Here is a 22,232-nt window from a genome sequence, read left to right as displayed (position 1 = left end):
CTGAGGGAGGGAAGATTTAGGTCGGATGTTAGGGGGAAGTTCTTTACAGAGAGTGGTGAGGTGCTGGAACAGGCTGCCCAGAGAGGCTGTGGGTGCCCTGTCCCTGGAGGTGTTCAAGGCCAGATTGGATGGGGTCCTGGGCAGCCTGGTCTAGTGTAAAATGGAAAGGTTGGTGGCCCTGCATGTGGCAGAGGAGTTGGAGATTCATGATTCTTGAGGTCCCTTCCAACCCTAGCCATTCTGTGATTCCGTGAATACTTTTGACTTTAATGGATATACATTACCATACAAAAAATTGCCTATGTAGGTTACTTTATATTTTTTACAATCACATCTTTGCATCTTTTATTTTTTCCTTTTATTCAATTGTAGAAGGTATGTTAGATGCTCAGCATATTAGACATTAATGTGATATGTTATTGTATTGAATATTTTGAATTATAATATATTTCCCACTTGTGTGTCCCTGAGATGTGTCATTCATTGAACATTAGTGAATGACTAGTACTTGCCAAACAGAGCAGATAACTGTACTCCAGCTGCTAGATTTAAAAGCTATGGCTTGATTTGATTGCAGTTTCTCTTTCAACTGATCTAGTTGTCTGCTTTATGCTTTGCTTAGTCTCCAGCTGTGAACTGTGAAACTCCAAAGGAGCTCCTCTTGTTGCTGACATGGCAGTGACCAGGTAGCATTGATTCCCAGACAGAAAGCATCATCAGCATTCTTTGCAGTGCATCTACTTTCTAATAGTGCATTTTTCACTGGGATAGTTCTGCACTGTGACTCTGAGGAGATGATTTACTGAAGATGTTCCATAACCAGAATAATCTTTCTGTTCTACTTGCCTGAAGTGGTGGTCTTTTCTTTTTTTCTTTTTCTTTTTCTTTTTCTTTTTCTTTTTCTTTTTCTTTTTCTTTTTCTTTTTCTTTTTCTTTTTCTTTTTCTTTTTCTTTTTCTTTTTCTTTTTCTTTTTCTTTTTCTTTTTCTTTTTCTTTTTCTTTTTCTTTTTCTTTTTCTTTTTCTTTTTCTTTTTCTTTTTCTTTTTCTTTTTCTTTTTCTTTTTCTTTTTCTTTTTCTTTTTCTTTTTCTTAAGATATTTATGAATTGATTGTTAAAGCTTATATTAGCTTACATTTCATATTTCAGCTTATATTATGCATTTATTATTATGATAGATCTTGCAACTTCCGTTGCTATTTTTCCTTCAAAGCTTTAATTGGGTAAAAATTTTAAAGCAGGCTAAATTAACAGACAAGCATAAAGAAATGTGTATTTTACCTTACAAATAAAAATTCTATCAAATTATTAAGTCTCCAGGGAGGCAGGACAAATAGCTTTAGCATTAATGTGAAAAGTCACTGAATCATACAATAGAATCATAGATTCTATGTAGCTATTGCTATTTATTTTTTGAAATAAATGCGTTTAATTCCTTGAAATCAGACACTGAACTAGGCAGCAATACAGGGCATGAGATAATACAAGCCATTCATTTCCATATCTCTTCTCTGAGTAAACTTATTGTGATGGTATTTCAGCACTAGATTGACCATTTAATAGCCAGGATAAATAATATTTTAAAATCTCACTTTAAGCAAGATTCAGCAATGTTTTTTAAAGTTTTTAACTCCAAAGACATAAGCAAAACCAAAATAAAATAAAATATATTTGAACACTAGCATAAATAATTCAGTCTGCATTTTATCTTATTATCTGACTTACTGTTCATATTACATTTGATCTTGTTAAGCTCTGTGAGTTATTGTTTCAACTATTTGTTCTTTCTGCTGAGAGCTGAACGATGCAATTTTACAATTCTGGTTCCCGTATGACCTCATTTTCAAGGCATGCAATATGTGGAAAAGCTTCATCTCCATTAGATAAACACAAACAGATTTCAAAAAAAGTAGAAAAGAACAAGGGGTAGATATTCCCCCTTTTCTGTAAAATGAAGCATACAGAATTTGTGCCCAATTCAGGCTGGATGCAAGTATGAGGTGTCCTTCACTTCTGCAGTGATCACACAGAGGGTTTCACAGTACTTTTCCGGTTTCACTTCTAAGCTCTCTGCTTTGTGCTTTAGCTGTGCAGTGAGATGCAGCCTGACTTGTTCCCTCCACAATCAACATCCTGCTTTTCAGATAGTGCTGCTGCTTATGCAGGGTTTCTGAGAGGCAGTGCTATGATTTTATTGGCTGGGCTAGGAAGGGAAGCTCCACAGAAGCTGAAATGCTGCTAGTCCTGTAGTCTGTATTGGCTGCTTCTGCATAAGGGATAAAATGTTTCCTCAGGAGCTGGCGCAGAAGATCAAAGGATACCAGGAGCAAATTGCTTCTTTGAATTCAAAGTGCAAGATGCTAACAATGAAAGCGAAACATGCCACTATGCTTCTGACAGTGACAGAAGTGGAGGGGCTTTCTGAAGGAATGGAGGAGCTGGATTCAGACCTTCTCCCGGCACACCCTGCACATCCCTCAGTGGTTATGGTAAGGAAGGAATTGGTCTCAGTGCTGTTTGTCCTAGCAATTTGTCTTTGCATGATTGCAACACTTCTGTGTAGCAAGTTGTCACAGTTCACATCTGTATTTTGCTTTTGAAATGGCTGAGCTGTGGCAAACTTCAGCTTCCTCTTTCTGTATTTTGCATTATATGGGTTTTTGAGACTCATTGAAGTACCAGTGGTAGTTGTAATAAGATGCAAATATATTACTTTTTCTTCACTGTCAGCATGTGAGAACAAACACTGATAAACTACTGAGTTGCAGGAAAAAGATAAAGGCAGAAAAAACATTATTTCATAACATGCTGCAGTGTGTGTATTTTACAGAGTGTATTTTTAATACTCCTTTATTAAAATGTTGATGTGGTACTCAACAGTATGCTGCTGTATTCTTATGCAAGTGTGTGGAAATAAAAACTAGGTGGGTATTGCATAGGCCCCATGCTTGAATTAAACTGTTTTCTCTGTTTCTTGTTGGGTCTCATTACAAACGTATTGCTGATGTCACTGAGGGTTTGGCCTAAGTGAAAATTGAGTGCAGATTTCAGGGTTTATCACTGTATAACAGCACTAGGAAAGAAGAAAGCACAAGTTACTATTGGATTATATGTTTTTTATATTTTAAGTCTAATTCTTGTTGTTCTAACCAGGCCTGGGTACTGAGACCAATACTGCTTTATTTTATAGCTCTCCATAATATTTCCATATGCATCCCATTAACAAGACTGTATTAGAAGACATCTAGACAAACCTTAACTTGTTATTATTAAGCTGCTGGCTATACATTTCCTTTTAAATTCATCAGGTTACAGGAGAGCATGTTCATACTAAAGTACAACAAGTAAATAAAACCATGGATTCACCACAATTTTACCTGGCAAATGTTAAGAGCACAAGTGATGACTAAATACCATAGAGTTAATTCCAAATGTATGTTATTTTTCTTGCTTTGATCTCAGTCTAAGTAAACCTAAAATGAGGTAACCAATTTTCTTCCTGTGCTCTGGGGTTTGCTTTTCCTGTGGCAGATGACTGCTGGTCGCTGTCACACGCTCCTCTCCCCTGTCACTGAGGAGTCTGGGGAGGAGGGAACCAACAGTGAGATCTCCTCTCCACCTGCCTGTCGCTCTCCCTCACCTGTGGCTAATACAGATGCTTCTGTTAACCAGGTACCTCTCTTTTTGCATTCGTTCAGCTTTTATGTCAGAGATATGCATGGTTCCATTCTGTGGAAGTTTATTTAATCCCATGAAAGAATATTTAACTATAGAGACTGAGCCTCAGTTCCTTATATCTAACTTAACTGAACCTTCAGGTTCTAGCTCAAAATTTATTCAAATATTGACTTCTGAATTTAAAATATGTAAGCTCACCATAACAGCTATTCTCTGTTTTTTAAATAAATCTACATTAAATTTACCAATCTCTTCTATGTCACTACTATTTTCTATTTTTACTTTATTTTATATGATCATAGCAGTACACAATGGAATCTTGCATCTTGAGAAACATTGAATTTTCAACAATAAAACATTTCATCATGTTCATTTTCATCTATTTTATAGTACCACAGTCATTGTAGCTTTGGTGCTTTCCACTTAATACCATTTCAAGTATTAACTTTCACGTATTCTTTTCGTGTATTGTTCATTCCATAATTTCAGTGACAGCCTATTTTAAGTAGTAATGAGAAAGATGAGTGAAATCACTTAAATTGCATTTTATACTAAAATGAAGGACTCTGACGCTTCTACTAGGAACAAGTGTACATCAGCATCAATTGAAATGGGAGTGATGAACCAGAACACTGAGTACCATGCACATGAAAGAACACATATAATAATAAGCTGAAGTTTATAAATTAGGAACAGTTACTGGCTCACTCAATTCAAAATGTTTAAAGTATTGTGGTTGCTTGTTTCTTGCATCTATGGCTGGTTCCAAAATTGACTCCTGCAGACTTTAACGGTACAGTAGTATAGTTCTGCATTGCTGAATAGGGTGAGAAAAGTTTGAGCAAATTGCCCAATAATTCCCTACATTAATTTCCATTACATATATATGGTACTTTAAAAGCTGCTAAATTTAACTGATTCATTTTCATTAATTGGTATAAAAAAGAATTTTAAGGGAAGATAGAAATAAAGGTGCCATTCTTCAAAGACATAATAAAAAATGTTAAATGATGCATCAGAAGGCTTTTTCTGTTACTTCAGATAGTCAGAAATTTCCCAGTGATGTTTACTTACAGTAGAAAGGCAGCTATATATTTCCATACCAAGAAAATATCAAGACAGTATTAATCAGTGAGAGTTAAACAGCCAGAAGCAGCGTACTTCCCAGTAAACAAATCCATTCTCAGTGCATTACATTTATGTGAAAATGAAATAAAGCAAATGAAAAACTTCAGTAACTCAAATAATAAGGAAAATCCACTGAAAATATGTTGTATCATGGCCTGACACTGAAACACAAGTTTTAAGACCTGTGATTTACATGGGCAGAAATTCACGTAGAAGATCTTCGGAAAAGAGAAATTTTCTGATGTTATAGTAATAATAATAAAAAACAACAACAACAACAACAAAAACTTAGAGATGAAGATTTCTTCAGTGTGGTTAATGATGAAACAAACTTCATTTACTAGGCAACCTGAGGAAGAACGTTCCAAAATGCTGTGGTTTACTTACAGAATAGTTAGGTTACCATGCATGTGAGATTAAAGAAAAAGAAACTATGAAACAGTCAGTGCTGATCATAATGGATGATTAGGGAGACCTCATGAAAGAAGGCTTATAAAATAATAATAAAAAGAAGCATTTGTAGTAATAATAATAATTGTAGAGGAGAGTGAATTGGAAGCTTAAATATAAATTAAGAAATATTCAGTAAATATAACCTCTGCAAAACTAATTTGGAAAAATTTTTGACAGTAGTAAGTGAAATAATTTCTCACAGGAATATTACCTGTAAATTGCCATAAAAATATGTAAAGAGGAGCTCTGGAAAGTAAAGAATTTCATTTGTTTAATTTTGGGGGAAAAATATAGAGCCCTTATAAAATGTTTTGTTTATTTTGTTTTCCTTGGAGTGGAGGGAAGTGAGTTTTTAAGACTGTTCTAATTTAATCCCTCACAATCTTTTACAATCTTCCACCAAAGTTTTCTAGTATCTCCATTACCTCCTAAGGATAAAATGTAGGTTTTCTGAATTTAAATAATTATGCATTACTTTTGCATTGCTAACAAACCACAAAAATACAAAACAAGCACCAAATATTGAGAATATTGATTCTATGTATGGAATCAAAGTAAAACAAAAGCATGTAATACAAGAAAGTGATAGATTGTCACTGTTGTAAAGTAACAGTTGCCTGGGTTGTTATGTTTATACTGACACTTCTCTAAAACAACTGGAGAGAACAACTGAAAAGAAAAAGCCTAAACTTTTAAAAAGGTGAGGATTTCATGCTGTAGAGTGTTTCAGCAATAGGCAACAGTCCTTTGATGCAGTACATTCTAATTATTCTAATGCATAGTAATATCAGGCCCTTCATCTCTGCTACAATACTGAAGGAGAATCTGTTGGGGCTAACATTTCTCACACTTACCCAAGATAAAATCGATTAAAACTTAGCACATCTTAAAAAGCTTGTTTTCCAGATATGTGATGTAGAGCAATCAAACTGAAAAATATGATGTTCTTGGCACAAAGCCTTGGAGTCTACAGCTGGTCCTGTGATTTAAGTCTTCAGCATTGGGTCACCTGTTAAATATCTTCATTTTTCCTTGTACAGAGACTACTTGATCATTCTTCCTCCTCCCATTATGAAAACTCACCTAGTTTGCACCAGCCCTTGTTAAATATCTTTTGAAATCTGCATGCATCCTTTGCCCCTGCATCCTAACCAAGAAGCTTGAATACTGTACATTGACTAATTTTCATGAAAGAAGGATGAGATTTGTGGCTTTTCTGGGGGAGACCAAATCAACTGTGTGTGAGAAAATTTGGATTCATGCCATCAGCATAAAAACCTTTATGAAAACAGTCATGTTATACACTCCAAAAAGTAGTTGAAAAGATAGGTAAAGGGGTTTTATTTTTCCCTTTCAGCCACTTATTCTACATGCTGTCCCAGAAGCACAGCTTGGTTGGCTTTTTGTCTCTAGAGAAGACTAGGTGGGAACTGTACAGTAACTGTAAACCAGTAGAGGAGTTGCCTGCGGTGATGCAGCCATGACTTGCAAAGGTCACTTACGGTCAGAGTCAAAAACTCTGAGCTCAATGTCCTGAATACTGTGCTATGTGTAAGAATAGGTAACCTATTCTTTGTTACCTATTCTTTGTTGTCTCCTGGATATCACTAAAGCCTTCATCTAATTTCTCTAGATTCTCAATATGTTTCTGAAGAGATACCTCATTAAACCGATTTAGGCAGTCCGTTCTTGGGTCTTATGGTTCTCTGGAGAGTCTTTGAAAAGGTAGAGACGTAAGGTAGAGTTGTCTTTCTAATACAGTCATGGCAGCTGCCTTCCCTTATAAACAGCAGTGCTTCTACAGCACTTCAATTGTAAAAATGTCCATCAAGGAAGCAGATGACCTGAGCTCACATCTTTTCATTTTCCAGAGAAGGGGAGAAAATGAAAAAACATACCTATGCAGCTGCTGGATGACATTCTGTTTTCTGGGGCAGGTGACATTCTTTGTGCTCTGCAGATTCAGTTAGGAGAGCCCAAGAAAGTGACTGTGCCTGAGGAGTGACTTGATTTCTGCACATATGTAATGAATCAGTATGTGAAGGGATGTTGTTATACACTGTCTTTCATTTCGAAAGTGCGATTATATGCTTTATGCTTGTAGGACATTGCATATTACCAAGCCCTATCTGCTGAACAGTTGCAAACAGAAGCTGCTAAAATTCAGCCCAGCACTTCAGCCACCCAAGAGTTTTATGAACCAGGCTTAGAATCAGCTGCTAGTGCCAAATTGGATGATTTGCAGCGTTCTTGGGAAACACTGAAGAATGTGGTAAGTCTGCATCTGGAGGGCTTAAAACAATTGGCTTACTTGTGAGGAATAAAATATAATGAACTTGCCTAGCTAGTATTTTCTTCTGAAGTTCTTGACTTTTTGTGGGGCAACAAGAATTGTCAGTTGCAAGACTGTACTACATTGTCTTTGTTTTTTCTTTGAAAGCCTGTGCAGGATGGGCCTCCATTAAGAAAAAAATAAGTCATTAATATCGATAGGTGCTTTCAGAAATGCTAGCTGTTTTCAGACTGTATTCCACAACCTAAAATGGTACTTAAATCATGCTGAAAATATTGGCATAAACATCCAATTCATCCAAATACTGAGTCAGCTTAATACAGTTTTGCATAATAGTGTAGTATAGTCAGGTGGTATTGTATCAAAATGGCTCAACTTTTGATTACGTGCTATAAATCTTAACTCTTTGCAAAGATACAGTAGCTATTATAGAATATTAAGAACTTTAGCTCTATGAAGTGGTATGCATGCATATGTTTGAGTGCATAAAATCTAGAATGCCTGAGAATGTCCATAAGGTTTCCCTCTTGAATAAAGCAGCTTTTTTCAGTCACAGAATTCGACTGATGGTGTTTAAACAGATAAATAATTTTAATGCGGTTGGTTTTCTTTATAGTATATACTTTCAAAAACTGACTGTGCAAGTCTTTTTGGTCTCATAAGCCTAGAGACGTATGAAGCAGAAGAGAAAGAAAATCCATGAGTGTGCAGTGTGCCCTTGTGGCCAAGAAGGCCAACATTATACTGGCGTTTATTAAGAAAGACTGTGGCCAGCAGATCGAAGGAGGTTCTCCTCCCCCTCTGCCTTGATGAAGCCACATCTGGAGTTCAGTTCTAGACTCGGTTCCTGTTCAAGAAAGATGGGGAAATGCTAGAGAAAGTCCAGTGGAGGGCTCCAAAGATGAGCAGGGGACTGGAGCATCTCCCTTGCGAGAAAGGACAGAGTGACTTGGAACTGTTTAGCTTGGAGAAAAGAAGGCTGAGGGAAGATCTTATCAATGCTTATAAATATGTAAAGGATGAGAGTTAAATGGGTGGGCCAAGTTTTTTTTCGATGGTGCCTGGTGTCAGAAGAAGGGGCTACTGACACTAACTGGAACAGTTCCATTTGGATGTTAGAAAAAACTTCTTTACTATGGAATTTATAGAGCACTGGAACAGGCTGCCCAGAGATGTTGTGAAGTCTCCTTCACTGGAGATATTCAAAAACCTCCTGAACATGTTTCTGTGCAAGCTTTTCCAGGGAAACTTGCTTTAGGAGGGACCTTGGACTATATGATTTCTAGAGGTCCCTGCCAACCTCTAAAATTCTGCAGTTTTTCATCAGAGGCTAGTATTTATACCTCTTATTTCCCTTCAGATAAGTGAAAAGCAGCGCACACTTTATGAAGCTCTTGAGCGTCAACAGAAATATCAGGACACGCTACAGTCTATATCTACAAAAATGGAGACTACTGAGATGAAACTGAATGAGAGTCTGGAACCAGCCAAAAGTCCAGAGAGCCAGATGGCTGAACATCAGGTAAAGACTTATACATGAGAAATAAAGTGAGACCGTGCATTCGTGTATCTTTAGGTTTCTTTGTTGTTAGATGGCACTATTCTTTGTGGTCAGATGACTCAGAAATATACAATAGCTGTATTAATCTACATTCACTCCATATGTCTTGCCTTTGTAGACTTCCTCCTCTTCAGAAGAGGTTGTAATAGGGATTCTTTTTAAAAAGAAGCTTTAAAAAAGAATTAAGAATTGATTATGAGTTTGACTTTGACAAAATGTATTGTCAAAAATTGGGTTCAGTGACACCTACACACATGATTTTCAGCATACTGCTATTAGCATATGAATATATGCTAGTATATATAGACTATTTGTACCATTCTCACTATTACTGAGATCATAACCCATACAGACAAATTGTATTTGTCTTAATATAACTTTTGCTTTGTTAAACAAAACAAACAATCCAAAAAACATAAAAAATTTTGTCCCAAGGGAAGTCTTAAAAAATGCTGTCTTAATAACGTTGATCTCTTAATAATAAGGGAATACTGTAATTATTTGAAGTAAAATACTGTAATTTCATTCACCGACCAGGTTTTCCTCTTCAGATTGTTAGTAACAGCATTACTGACAGAGTAAAAGCAAGCTATTATGCTGAAATTTACTTTATCAGTTTTGATGCTAGAGGAAAACATTTTCTAATTCTGACTCATTTTGTAAGGCTTCATTTTTGGATTCTCAGTGTCAAACTAATAAAATATCTGCATTCATTAAAACACAGATTATTTCCCTAATAGATGTTTATCTTCAGAATGCAAAGAACCGTGAAAAATTTTGTTGAAGAGCTTACACTATCTTTCTGTCCATCCATGTGGGCTGGAGAAGGATGAAACCGCCACAGATCTCAACCACTGTTACATGTATAATTGCAACACTAAGCCATTTCAAAATTGGTTAGTTAAAAAGAAATATGGACTAGGCTTCTCAGCTTGATTCATTTTCTTTTCACTGTTTGCAATGAAAATGTAAGATGTTTGTTCTGGTATTTTGCAATTTTTACTTTCAAATAATTACACTAAAATATGTTAGGGATGTTAAAGGTCTGATGTGATATGTTGGTTTTGCTTGCAAAGTTGTTCATCAGAGTACGCATCCTTGTGAAGAAGTGCCAACATGTTACAAAAGACTTCCTGAAATAATACATTGAATGAGAAACAGTTCTGTCATGATGCTGTCTAAATTGCACTCTGGTCATTCCCTTGCTCCAGATGTAGGAAAATTGAGTTAGTACTGTATGCAAGTGCAAAATAGAGCTGCAAGTTCATTTCAATTGTTCTTTATCAAGTGATCAATCAGTAATTAGACATACACCAAAGTTGTAACCATCTAAGAATTCTGATAGCTCGGAACTGTCTGATGGGGTCTTCCTTACGAACCCTGTGACTTTTAAAGGATAACATTTGGCTATTGCAGCACTGCATGATGTCCTGAGCACCAAATGTATTCGTAGACATGAAAGTAAACTGCTCTAAGAGATTGGTAATGCAGCATCCTTTCTTAGGTATCTATCTAGGCTAAAAACTATGATAAGAATATCATGGAGTTCATCTCTGAATGTTTGTGGATATTCTTGAAAGCTATTTGTCCAGTTAGTAAATCTCTGCCTGGAAATCAACTCATACTGAAGTGTTTCTCTCTCACACACTCACTCATTATCTTGGCAGTATCTACTTGAATACCCTTCAGAAAGTTTGCTGAAAGAGCAAACTTGTATATATAGTATTTACAAAAAATCACTAGAAGGAATTGTTTGAAATTTGAGATAAGTAATGAAATCCAACAGTGATATATTGTACTATGTTGTATTCCTCATGCTCCCTTGGACAATTTGTCTTTAATATAAAAGATATGCATCCTTAGATACCTTCTTCTCTCTGTTGAGTGATACAACCAGTTTATTTGCCCTCATTTCTAAATAGGCTTTGATGGATGAGATTCTAATGTTACAAGAAGAAATCACCGAGCTTCAGACATCATTAGCACAGGAGCTGGTTTCAGAATCACTGGATGCAGAAGCTGCTGACCAGCTGGCACTGCAGTCCACTCTCACGGTCTTGGCAGAGCGAATGGCCACAATTCGAATGAAGGCATCAGGAAAAAGGCAGCTATTAGAGGTACCAGAAAACTCTAGAAGAGTCTCTTTTGGATTACATTCCAGATTTTGTGGGCCACTTTTGACCAAAGATGTTAGTCACCATTGAATGCTTCTAATTAAAAGAACTCATTTTCTTTCTCACAATTCCATTCACTAGTATATTACTAATCTTCTTGTGCCATCTCTTCTTCGTTAAAATATTAGGTGGAACTTGGAAATTCATTGTGCATATATATATATATATATATATATATATATATATATATTTATATATATTTTATATATATTTATATATATATTTATTGTGCATATTTATATATATATATATTTAATGTCTTCTTTGACATTTTCTCAATAGGTGCTTTATTTTCTTGGTATTTGTTGTTTAAAAGAAGTAATGCAAGTATAAAAAACGGTTATCTACATTGAAGCTGAAACTTGAGCAGTCACTTCTCCAAGCTGGGAGACAAGAGAAGTGGGAAAGTTAAAGCATTGAAGTAATACCTCTTCTAAACTGCTGCATTGTTGTCTATGCTCATCTTCTCAGTGATGTGCACACAAACTGTTATAGTGGAAAATATGCTTCTTTATTTCTTTATCTTTGGCACAAAAATTATAGGTTTTTTTGTTTGTTTGTTGTTTGTTTTTCAATTGCTACATGTAGGAATGTTGTGTGTTAAGCAGCAGGTGTGTATTATACTGGTGAGAAAATGTATTCATGCTGAAGCTTGGTACATGCTTGTTACTTTGAATGCTGCAGGGCAGATTTACTGCTGTATTTCTAAGAATAGAAACAATGAAATCATAAATGCAGCAACTGCTGCCTTTATAATTTCTATTATCAACAGATTCTTGAAGAGAGGCTGACAGTTGGCTCTGTAGATTTACCTGGGTTACAGAGGATTACAGAGGAGTCATGGGGTGGATCAGCTGCATTAGTCCTGTGCAGTAACTTCAGGTAGTGAACATATTCTTAGGAAATACCTTTCTTAATATAGAAATTTTCTTCTCAGAAGTAAAAATGCCTTTTAATTTAAAATTAAAAAGCTCAAAATAGAATAAGGATCTTACTGTTTGTAGCTTTGGCTCCATACATAATCTTGATGACACTTAGGAGAAGATAGTAAATAATTGTAAGAAAAAACATAAGTCAAACACTACACCTAAATATGATTAGGATTCTACGGTTATCTTGGTACATTAGCAGAAGTATACTCCAATATTCTTGACTAAGAAATAGAAATATGGTATGTAGCCAGTACTCAGTAATTTAATGTACATTTTATATAGCTCTGGTTTCACAGACAAAATCTTGCAGGAAGTTTCAAGGATTTGGAAATAGAGCTAGAATAAGAAATGAAAACAGTTTGCTGTTGAGTGTGGATTAGCAATATTTATTATTTTTTTTTTTTTCTGTAGAGTTAGTGTAAATAACCAAATTTTGAGAACTTTCAATTCTTAATTGCCTGGGATACTTCTTACTTAGCATTATTCTTTAAATTATTCAAACTTTCTAATAACTTCCCCATAAAAATTAGGCAATCAGAAAACCTGTACAGATGATTTCCTTTGTAAAGATTTTACCCTGCGTATATAGGTCTGCATTTTCATACTGCATGTGTACTCAGCTCATCAAAGTAGATTGGATGATTTATTTTAAAAACAGGATGTTTTAGCTCAGATCTGTGAAGTGGGTTCGTGAACAGAAGTGTGGTGGGCTGATCTTGGCCAGCAGCCAAATACTGATTGGTGTATTTTCAACATTGTCTTAGTCATAAATACGAATCAGCACTGTACAGACTGCTGTGAAGACAGTTAACTCCATCCATGCCAAACCCAGTATAATCTCCACCCCTCATTGCACACCACTTGTGTCATACTCAGATCACACACTATCTGATACATATAAACATCCTCTGACTGTCTCATTCTAGTTGTTTCTTATTTCTGAAATCCCCTTTTCTCTATCCGATAGCTCCATATATACTTTGTGCTGAAGTACAGAATGGGACACAATAGCTGTGGCCTCACCAGGGCTGAGTGGAGGAATAGGATTGCTTCCCTCAATCTTCAGGCAACACAGATGCTAATGTGGCCCAATTTACCATTAGCCCTCTTTGCATGTTGTTGATTTATGTTCAAATTGGTGCTCAGTAAGACCTCTTGGTCCTTTTCTGTAAAGCTGCTTTCCAGCTGATCGGTCCCCAGCATGCAGTGCTACATGGAGTCATCCCTCCCCAGCCTGTGGGGCTTTGCTCTTCTCTTTGCTGAGCTCCATGAAGTTCTTGTCAAGTACTTTTTCCAGTCTTTTAAGGTCCCTCTGGATGCGATCCTCTGATGTGTCAGCCATTCCTCACAGTTTTGTTATGGGCAAACACACTTGGAACATGCTTTCATCATCCAGATCATCTATGAAGATGTTAAACAGGGCTCAAGGAGTCTTGACCCCTACATACACAATTAGTTACTTGACATCAACCAGACCTTACGTCACAGACCACTAACTCTGGGACCAGCTATTCTACAATTTTTCAAATCCATATCTGACAGATAGGAGTCAGGATGTCTGGGCTGTGGGATGCTGACTTACCTGAAACAGGGTTTAAGTCATCAAAAAACATGTTCGGTAATATCTTGTGAAGTTTTCAACTTACAAGAAACAATACTTATCGTGGCTTAAAAAAATACTACATAGAAGTTGTGAGAGATGGGAGTGGATAGGGGACAAAAAATTAAAGTGATTGATAGGGTGTATTCCTCTTGAAAAGTAAAAAATTGCTATAATTTATACCTCTAGGAAAAACTAAGTGAGCAACTGGAAGAACAGCGACAAGAACAGACTCTTCAAAGGTACCGCTGTGAAGCTGATGAGCTTGACCACTGGCTACTCAATACCCGTGCAACGCTGGACAATACTCTCCTTACTGCTGAGGAACCTATGGATATGGAAGCTCAGCTGGTAGATTGTCAGGTAAAATTATCAGTCTGTAGTGCTTAGATAAAGAGGGAGGGCATAACTTCATAGTAAGCATTAACATTATTATTGGGTGGAGTGAGTCAGTATACTAGCAGAGGGAAAGTTTCTGAACTCCTCAGCACCCCATATATATTCAGTTGGTTTCATCAATTACTTGTGAAATAAAAGACTTCTTCGTTTCTTCTTAAAGATTGCAAACAGTGATTTACAAAGCACATGTTAACATAACAGTAGGAAGACAAGAAATTCATATTGCAAGAATGTTTGAAGCATGTTATTTTTCAGAGGAATTGTTTGTTTTGCTTTAAGGGCCATGTGTTTGTCTTACTGTTTTTGCTCCTCCCAAACTGGCGATGTTGAGCAGCTCACTTGATACATGTGAAAACACCTGCAGTACTTTCCTGCTCCTCCTTTTCCAGATGAAGAACACACTTCCACTAGCATTGGTGGCTGGGACAGTGCTGTGCTTTCTGTAGGAGTAATTCCTACCTACACTCCAAATAAAAAATTAATCATCAGTAGTTATTACTTCTATGATTTTAATGTTAATCAACACAATATCAAAACCAGTGAGGAAAATCTTACTGCAGTAAAAGTCAACTGCACATGCTTTTACTGAAAAGATTTGAAGCCATGTCATCCAAATTCACAAATGAATGGGGATTTTCTTTTTCTTAAAGAAAAGTTCAGAACTGTATGAACATTACAGTTGAAATAAGACAGAGAAAAGGCAGATGGAGACTAAGGACCCCTTTTCACTCTGTATACTTGTGAATTTGAACAAAGCAATAATGTTTTTTTTAAACATAATCTCTAAGATACGTGACTCTGGCAAGAGTTAGTACTTCAGTTTTTTAACTGATTTTTAAAATCTTGATACAGTAAGTTTTTTTTTTTTAATTCCTACTTTTTTTTCCAGATTTAAGAGACATCTTATCCTGCACACATTCCTTCAGTGAGCAGTGGAAAAAAACTGATATCAGTCTGGGTTTTTGAGCAAGTATGAGCTTTGAATTTGGAAGAATAAAATATGTACCATGTCTGTAATACGTGAATGGTTAATGGAGCAACAATAAAGTAGCTTTTGAGAATAAACATGCCAGAGATTTGTCACTTTAAGTCTCTCTTTAGACTAAAGAGGATTATTCAGAAATCCTTAAGTCCATCATGCACCAATCAGAAAGAGCAAACACCGAGAAGCTTATCAATGCAGCCAGAGCAACACATAGGAGGAGGTAGGAAGCATTTCACTAAATGCACGTGGGAGAAGAGGAAAGAAGTAACTCTGTGTGTGCTCTATTCCTTGACATTATGGATGTCAGACTATCATCTTAGCCACCATTTACCATTAATGTGAAAATAAGTAGCATCTCATCTGCAACAAATCTTATGTTTCAAACAACTCTTCAATTACCAATTTTGAAAAAAAGGCTGCAAACAAAAATGACAAATGCAGATGTTTGTAAATGTTTTCATAAGGACTTTGAAAGGGACTGGAAAGAAAAGTAATGAAGAACTGACTTGCTGTTAGCTTTCCAGCAGGTGAGGTAGGCCACAGGTCTCCTTGCCAGGAGAAGTGAGATGCTGGAAAATGTATGAATTTGCTTCTTTGTTTTTGCTGCTGCAGAACATGCTGGTTGAAATAGAACAGAAGGTGGTGGCCTTGTCAGAGCTTTCTGTGCACAACGAGAACTTGCTTATGGAAGGGAAAGCTCACACTAAGGATGAGGCAGAGCAGCTGGCTTTGAAGCTCAGGACACTGAAGGGCAGTCTTCTGGAGCTGCAGAAAGTTCTCCATGATAAACAGATCAACATTCAGGTAAGCGGCTTGTTGCAGTTGTCCCAGTGGGTAGGAGTTTGAGGGATATCATGGCAGTGTAATGAAATGGGGAAAAGGAGTGAAAATACTCTACTGATTTATTTTGAGATATTCATCTTTAATTAGTAAATGGAATTACACTCCAAAATAAGGTACTGCCTAGCAAAATTTAGCTTGTCATTTCGAGCACTGCTTCATGATGAAGCTATAGAGTTTCACTGTCTGCCTTTAAAAGATAATTATAAACTAGGTAGATGAATATACTGAATATACTCTGAATAGTCTAAATATACTCTGTTCCTGTTGAAAGTCACTTTAGATTGCATATTCACTAAGGCAGGATCCCTTGTTGCAACAGAAGAAAAATCCTGAACATGTGCTTCCATGTATGCATTGTGCACAGCACTATAGATAGCATCAAGTAACAAAAGACCTTTAAATATGGTATATACTCAGTGAAATCGTTACACAGCACAAAATATTGTAGAAACATGTAACCTCAATCTTATCCTATGTTTCTATTCTGAGAAGCATTGATTTGCTTATTGCAACTGGTTAATTTTATTTAACAATTGTTTTAGTCGCTCTTCAGGTTAAATTAGCATGTGGAGAAGTGAATGCATGCATGAGATCCAGTCATGTAATGTGACTTTCTGGTTTTGAATTTGCTCTGTTGTGGCACACCCATTCCCCTCCTCCCCCATTTTCCTTTACTTCTTCTCTGGGCTTTGCTGTGCAAATTAAATGTGATAAGCTTCAAAGATTTCTGGCTTGTAATGCAGATTAAATTCTACTGAGAGGTTAGCTTGAAAAGTCACTTAATGTGCTAGGAACTATTTTTAGCAATTGAGTAACTATAAAGTCTGAGATAGCTTGAGCAAAACCAAGGGAACAAAAAAAAAAAAAAAGAAAAAAAAGGAAAAAAACATAAGTGTTTATTGTTATTGCTTCTAAGATTGAGGCAATACACAATGTGCTTAATATTTTGACCTAAGAACAGTAAGGAGATGCTTAACCCAATCTTCAATGTTATGCTATTCTTACATATATTTAGGTGAGTGAAAAATGTTATCAGTGGCATGTGGGAATTTAATACTGAATTCAGGTATATTACATGCAATCAAAATAACCTTTGCTGCTGTATTTTAAAATATGATGGTGCCATTTAACTTACTTTAATTTATAAAACAGATTTTTCGATGTTTTTCTAATATCTATAATAGTAACAGAATAATTCCCAGATGCAGAATATGACTTATTTAAGGTACTACATGCATGCAAAATTTTCTTTCTACATTGCAAGCAATTTTTTAGACTTCACCTAGGGATTATAGAAGAAAATAGATTTGGACAGTGAAACACCTACATTTTCAAATGGGATGATCTTAGAGGTTATTGGATCAGAAGAGGATATTGAATTAAATATAATTATTTCTCAGTCAACTAGAATATACAATGTAGCTTCTGTCTTCCTGAATGCTAGCCCTTCTTTTATAGTGTTTTTTTGTTTGTTTGTTTTTTGTTTTTTTTTCCTAAACAGGCAAAAAACTTCTTATTTTTATTTATTTATTTATTTTTATTTTTATTTTATCTTGTTATATTTATATTTCTTATTATATTTCCTATGGAGTGAGGCTCTGAGATGAGATAGACAAAAAAAAAAAACAAAAACAAAACAAAAAAAAAAAAAAACAAAACCCTAACTCTAATTTCTAGCTGTCATTAACTGTGAAAAATATTACATGATAACAGCATTGTTGGTCATGCATATAAGAAACATGCACTCTTCTTTAGACATGGTATCGCCTTGTAATTTCCTGGAAGCATAGACAAGCTTGTACACAGCAAATGCTCTGATGTTGCATTGCATGACCAGAGTATAGTAAAGACCAAGCTATATTTTCCTTCAAGCAGAATTTCTGCAAATCTGTTATTCCTGTAGCAAAAGGCTTTTTTGTAACCAGCGTAAGATTCTGTGATTTCCTTTAACAATTTTAGCTTTCCTGATAAATGATGGTCATTTTTCATAGAAAAAACAAACAAGCAAAAAAAAAAAAAAATGCAAACTCAGTAGTAATTGTGTACTGAGAATAGCATTAAACATATCCAGGGATGTGTGTTGATTCACATAGCTAGACCTACAGGTTTGTCTCTATCAATTGGTCTGATGCGTTGAAATTCCTACATTTAATCACACTGCCATTTAAAATAATTTAAATTTACAGCCAACATGGATTTCAGAACTGAAGGAGTTAATAAATCACTTCTTGGAAACCCTAAGCTGTGTGTTCTCTTCTGCTGTGCTCATGCAGAGGGCTTGTCTAGTCACTCACATTAGAAAAATATTGATAGAAGTTCTAAGTGAAGGGTCTTTTTCCTTAATTTTTCTGATATAACATGTTGTGCTTTTTCTCTCTTACTTCCTTACTTGTATACTTGTCTTATATATGTTTATGTCCTATAATAGCCTGTTAAATGCTTCTCTGCTTTTCTGCCAACCATAGATTCAGTTCTGTACTTACTGATAAACAAAATTTGCCAGAATGATAAACAGCATTCTTTCATTGTAGTGAAGGTCAGAAATCTGAAATCATAACTCACTTCAGAATTTATGAGTGTTGGAAGATGGCGTACATGTAATTTTCAGACAGTGAGCTGGACATGCAACCTATACAAGAGTTTTGTTGTTTTTTTTTTAAACTATTTCTTTTTCTTAAAGCAGGGATCACTACAAGAAAAGGAGGAGAACAATCTGGATTTGGTTTCCTCACAAAGTCCCAGTGTCCAAGAATGGCTGGCGCAAGCAAGAACTACTCGATCGCAGCAACAGCAGAGCACTCTACAGCAACAGAAAGTTGGTGTTTTGAATTTTACTTCCATCTTTAGCTTATATTTAACAATACACTTGAGGCATTCTTATTGGTGAATCTTTTTTACACTGTTCCTTGTCCACTGTTCCTGTAATTGTGTATTGTGTTACATTTGTAGCAGCCAGAGAGACTAGACATCCTGTATGATTGTGGTCAACTCATTTACTCACTCTATACTTCCATTGTGTACCAGAATAATTACACTGAATTAGTTCTTTAAGCTACTGTAAGGAGATGGTGGTATTTATTGAAAGTATTAATACTGTCCTTATAGTAGCAACAAATATGCATATCACATGATATATTATTTTGCATGATGCACAGGCATTCACAATGGCTTAGATTCCAGGAACTGCAGGACATTAGTCAATTAGTTCAACAATCCAGTTTATGTATCCATAATTTTTCTGTCTCCCTGAGTGGAGATTTCGTGCTAGTTTAGGTGGTCAAGTAATCTGTATCAGAAATAGTTCAGCTGTCTTTATTTGATATATCTTTCAAATGCAAAAGCAATCTGTTTGAGGTTTGTTTGCTATGTTAGGAGCTGGAACAAGAACTGGAAGAGCAGAAGAATTTGCTTCGGTCAGTAGCATGCCGTGGCGAAGAAATTCTAACACAGCATGGTATTCCAGAAGGCTTATGTATAAGGTATGTTTTAATGTTTTTTTCTTCTGTGAAATAAATTTATTTGACTATATCCCTTGTCACTCTTTTATTTATGTTCCTCTTCCATATATAATTCTCTCGTATTTGTTCTGTCATTTTTATATGTCACTCAGGACACTAGAGTCCTGGTTTATAATTGAGAGTTCTGATAATACAGTAACATAAACTGTTTTGTTTTAATAGATCTCTTCCAATGTTCAGAAATTCCTTTTACTATGAAAAAGCACGTTAAAATTGCAAATTATTAGGATTCATTAGACAAATAGTAGATTAGTTACTATTGCTTTCTGGTCCAGCATTAGTATGTGAATAATAGCTGTTATCTATGTGAAAAAAACAACAACAAAATTGTTGTTTTGTCATTCTAAGCAAATATTCCTAGATGAGATGCTCACTGCTGAATTTTATTTTGCATTGAGTTAGAGAATGTTTTTCTTTTAATAGCCTTGTGTGTTTTGAATTTCATTTCTGCTCTATAATTTCTTGCTCAATTAACCATTCCAGGGAAGTAATTGTCTTTAAAAGTCTCATCTCTGCTTTAGAGGAGGTGGAAGAAAATAGCTGCTTACTGCCAACACAGACCTTGAGGAAGCAGCAGGGGCCAGGTCTTGGAAAGAGGAAACCAGGAGGAAGATTATCAGCTTGAGAATCAAGAGTTTTAGTTTTTCCTTGATTTCTTCCTATCTTTTTTTTTTTCCTTGATTTCTTTTTATCTTTTTCCTTGATTTTTCTTGAACATGAAGGTGGTTCATGAGGCAGGGGAACCAAGACTTACACATGGAGAATGCATTTATTATTTTCTTCAGCGTTTTTAATAATTCAATGTGTTTTCTTCTTATAATATTGAAAGTACTTGAATCTCCCTCTGTCTGAGGCTGCCCTCTGTGACTTGATATTATATTATAGAAAAAAGTAATCAAACTGAAAATGTTCAGCTTAACTCACTGTTTACCAAAGGTGAATTCTTATGCTTGTCCTGTACTAATCAAAGTTCTACTTGCATGTCAGGAGGGGAGAGGAGGAAGGAGACAGATAAAATATTTTTTTATTTCAAGCACTGAAATAAAACTTGTTTAAAGGTTGCATTTCAATGCAATATATTCTCAGCTTATTTTAGGGGTTCTGATTTAATCAGAGTAACCACAGCTCTAAACAGCATATTAAAAAATACATTTTACTTCATCTACGAAGAATAACTTCCTGTTACAACCAGCCTTATTTTAATACCCGGAGAAACAAATACAAGGAAAAAAAATAAAAAGTAGCATTTAACTTTAAAGTAGAATTTCTGAACTGAAAGAGGATATAAACACTACAGTATTATAAGTTTTGTTTTTGTTGAAACTTTTTGTATTTTCCCATTATAGTGAGAACCCTGAAAAGCTCTCTGAAGAACTGTGCTTGGAAGGTGAGAAATCATCTCCCGAACAACAGCTGAAGATAAAATGGGAAAGCCTGAACCACAAATTCAGTACCAAGCAGAAGCTTCTCCAGAAAACTTTGGAACAAGAGCAAATGGTAGTTATTTTTAATTTCTCCTTGAGTTTTCTCTGTGAAAAGAATTATCACAACATAAGCTAAAGTACGTGCATAGCAAATGCATTAAGTTGATGCTGATAAAGTGGAGAACATGGAACATTTTCTTTTTGTGTAATTTAAAAAAATTTTAAATATTGCCACTAGCATTGCTTTTGTTCAGTAATTTTAATTACATTGCTATAAGTGAATTAAATTAAAATTAATTAGACAATTAGACAAAATTTTGATCTATTTATGTAGTTCAGGGTGATGTGTAATAAATTGTCCTTATAAACTTGGCCAGAACTCTCATGACAACTTAGGAAAAAAACCGATATTTTCAGGTTGAGGTTATTAGTTAAATTTTTGTTCTTTGTTCTTTGACAATTGTTGGTATTTGATGAAGACCCAAGTGATTTCAGCCACAGAATTTTTACTGAAAGAAACAGGGACTAATCAAAGAAGATAGATACACTACAAGGCATGTGCTAATGTACATCCTGTATTTTACTGTCAAAAGTCCCAGGCCTGATATTCTTTATATGATATTAAAATCAAATTTCAATTATATGAATGTCTTGTATTCATTGGATAACAATTAATTAAAATAAAAAGCAGTTACTTATTTTACACTTCAATTGAATTTCTTGTTGATTTATCTTTTATACAAAGTATTCATGATGAAACAGTCATGTAAGGGCCATTATTTTGTATCCACTGTTGGAGGTAGAATCTGTATAGCTGAATTTTTGCCCTACATGCTATAGAAGCAGTCTGATTAATATTTTTCTCTCAGCAGATCTATAGCAGACCAAATAGACTGATTTCTGGACTGCCTTTGTATAAGGAGAATGGACAGGATGAGGAGAAATCATCTGTGTCACCAGTATTGGTTGAACTAAATCAGGCCTTTGAAGATGTGTCATCTGAGGTAATCATTTCAACAGTCTTTACATTGGTATTACAGCAGAACTCACTTTACAGTGAGAACTCTTCTAGCTCCCAAAGGAAATCTAGCCATTTCCAAGTTAGAGAATCACAGAATCACAGAATGGCCAGGGTTGGAAGAGACCTCAAGGATCATGAATCTCCAACCCCCCTGCCACAAGCAGGGCCACCAACCTCCCCATTTAATACTAGACCAGGCTGCCCAGGGCCCCATCCAATCTGGCC

The 22,232-nt window shown here is 35.5% G+C and overlaps 1 protein-coding gene across 1 annotated transcript in view; it reads left to right on the top strand.

Moving 5' to 3' along the window:
- LOC306958740 (nesprin-1-like) overlaps positions 1 to 22,232 on the top strand; it is a gene marked incomplete at both ends in the record, with an annotated part of 192,381 nt that overhangs the window by 130,894 nt on the left and 39,255 nt on the right. Inside the window, 12 exons of the mRNA XM_079550331.1 lie at positions 373 to 375; positions 2,293 to 2,487; positions 3,530 to 3,670; positions 7,362 to 7,529; positions 8,911 to 9,072; positions 11,034 to 11,228; positions 14,007 to 14,180; positions 15,814 to 16,005; positions 18,725 to 18,859; positions 19,417 to 19,523; positions 20,909 to 21,059; positions 21,859 to 21,990. Of these exons, the coding sequence (XP_079406457.1) occupies positions 373 to 375; positions 2,293 to 2,487; positions 3,530 to 3,670; positions 7,362 to 7,529; positions 8,911 to 9,072; positions 11,034 to 11,228; positions 14,007 to 14,180; positions 15,814 to 16,005; positions 18,725 to 18,859; positions 19,417 to 19,523; positions 20,909 to 21,059; positions 21,859 to 21,990 (1,755 nt within the window). The remainder of the gene's footprint in view (positions 1 to 372; positions 376 to 2,292; positions 2,488 to 3,529; positions 3,671 to 7,361; positions 7,530 to 8,910; positions 9,073 to 11,033; positions 11,229 to 14,006; positions 14,181 to 15,813; positions 16,006 to 18,724; positions 18,860 to 19,416; positions 19,524 to 20,908; positions 21,060 to 21,858; positions 21,991 to 22,232) is intronic.

Source organism: Tetrao urogallus (genome assembly GCF_951394365.1).
Source record: "Tetrao urogallus genome assembly, chromosome: 2".
Classification (NCBI taxonomy): domain Eukaryota; kingdom Metazoa; phylum Chordata; class Aves; order Galliformes; family Phasianidae; genus Tetrao; species Tetrao urogallus.
Note: the sequence above shows the minus strand (reverse complement) of the source record. Positions and strands in the feature narration are given on the sequence as shown.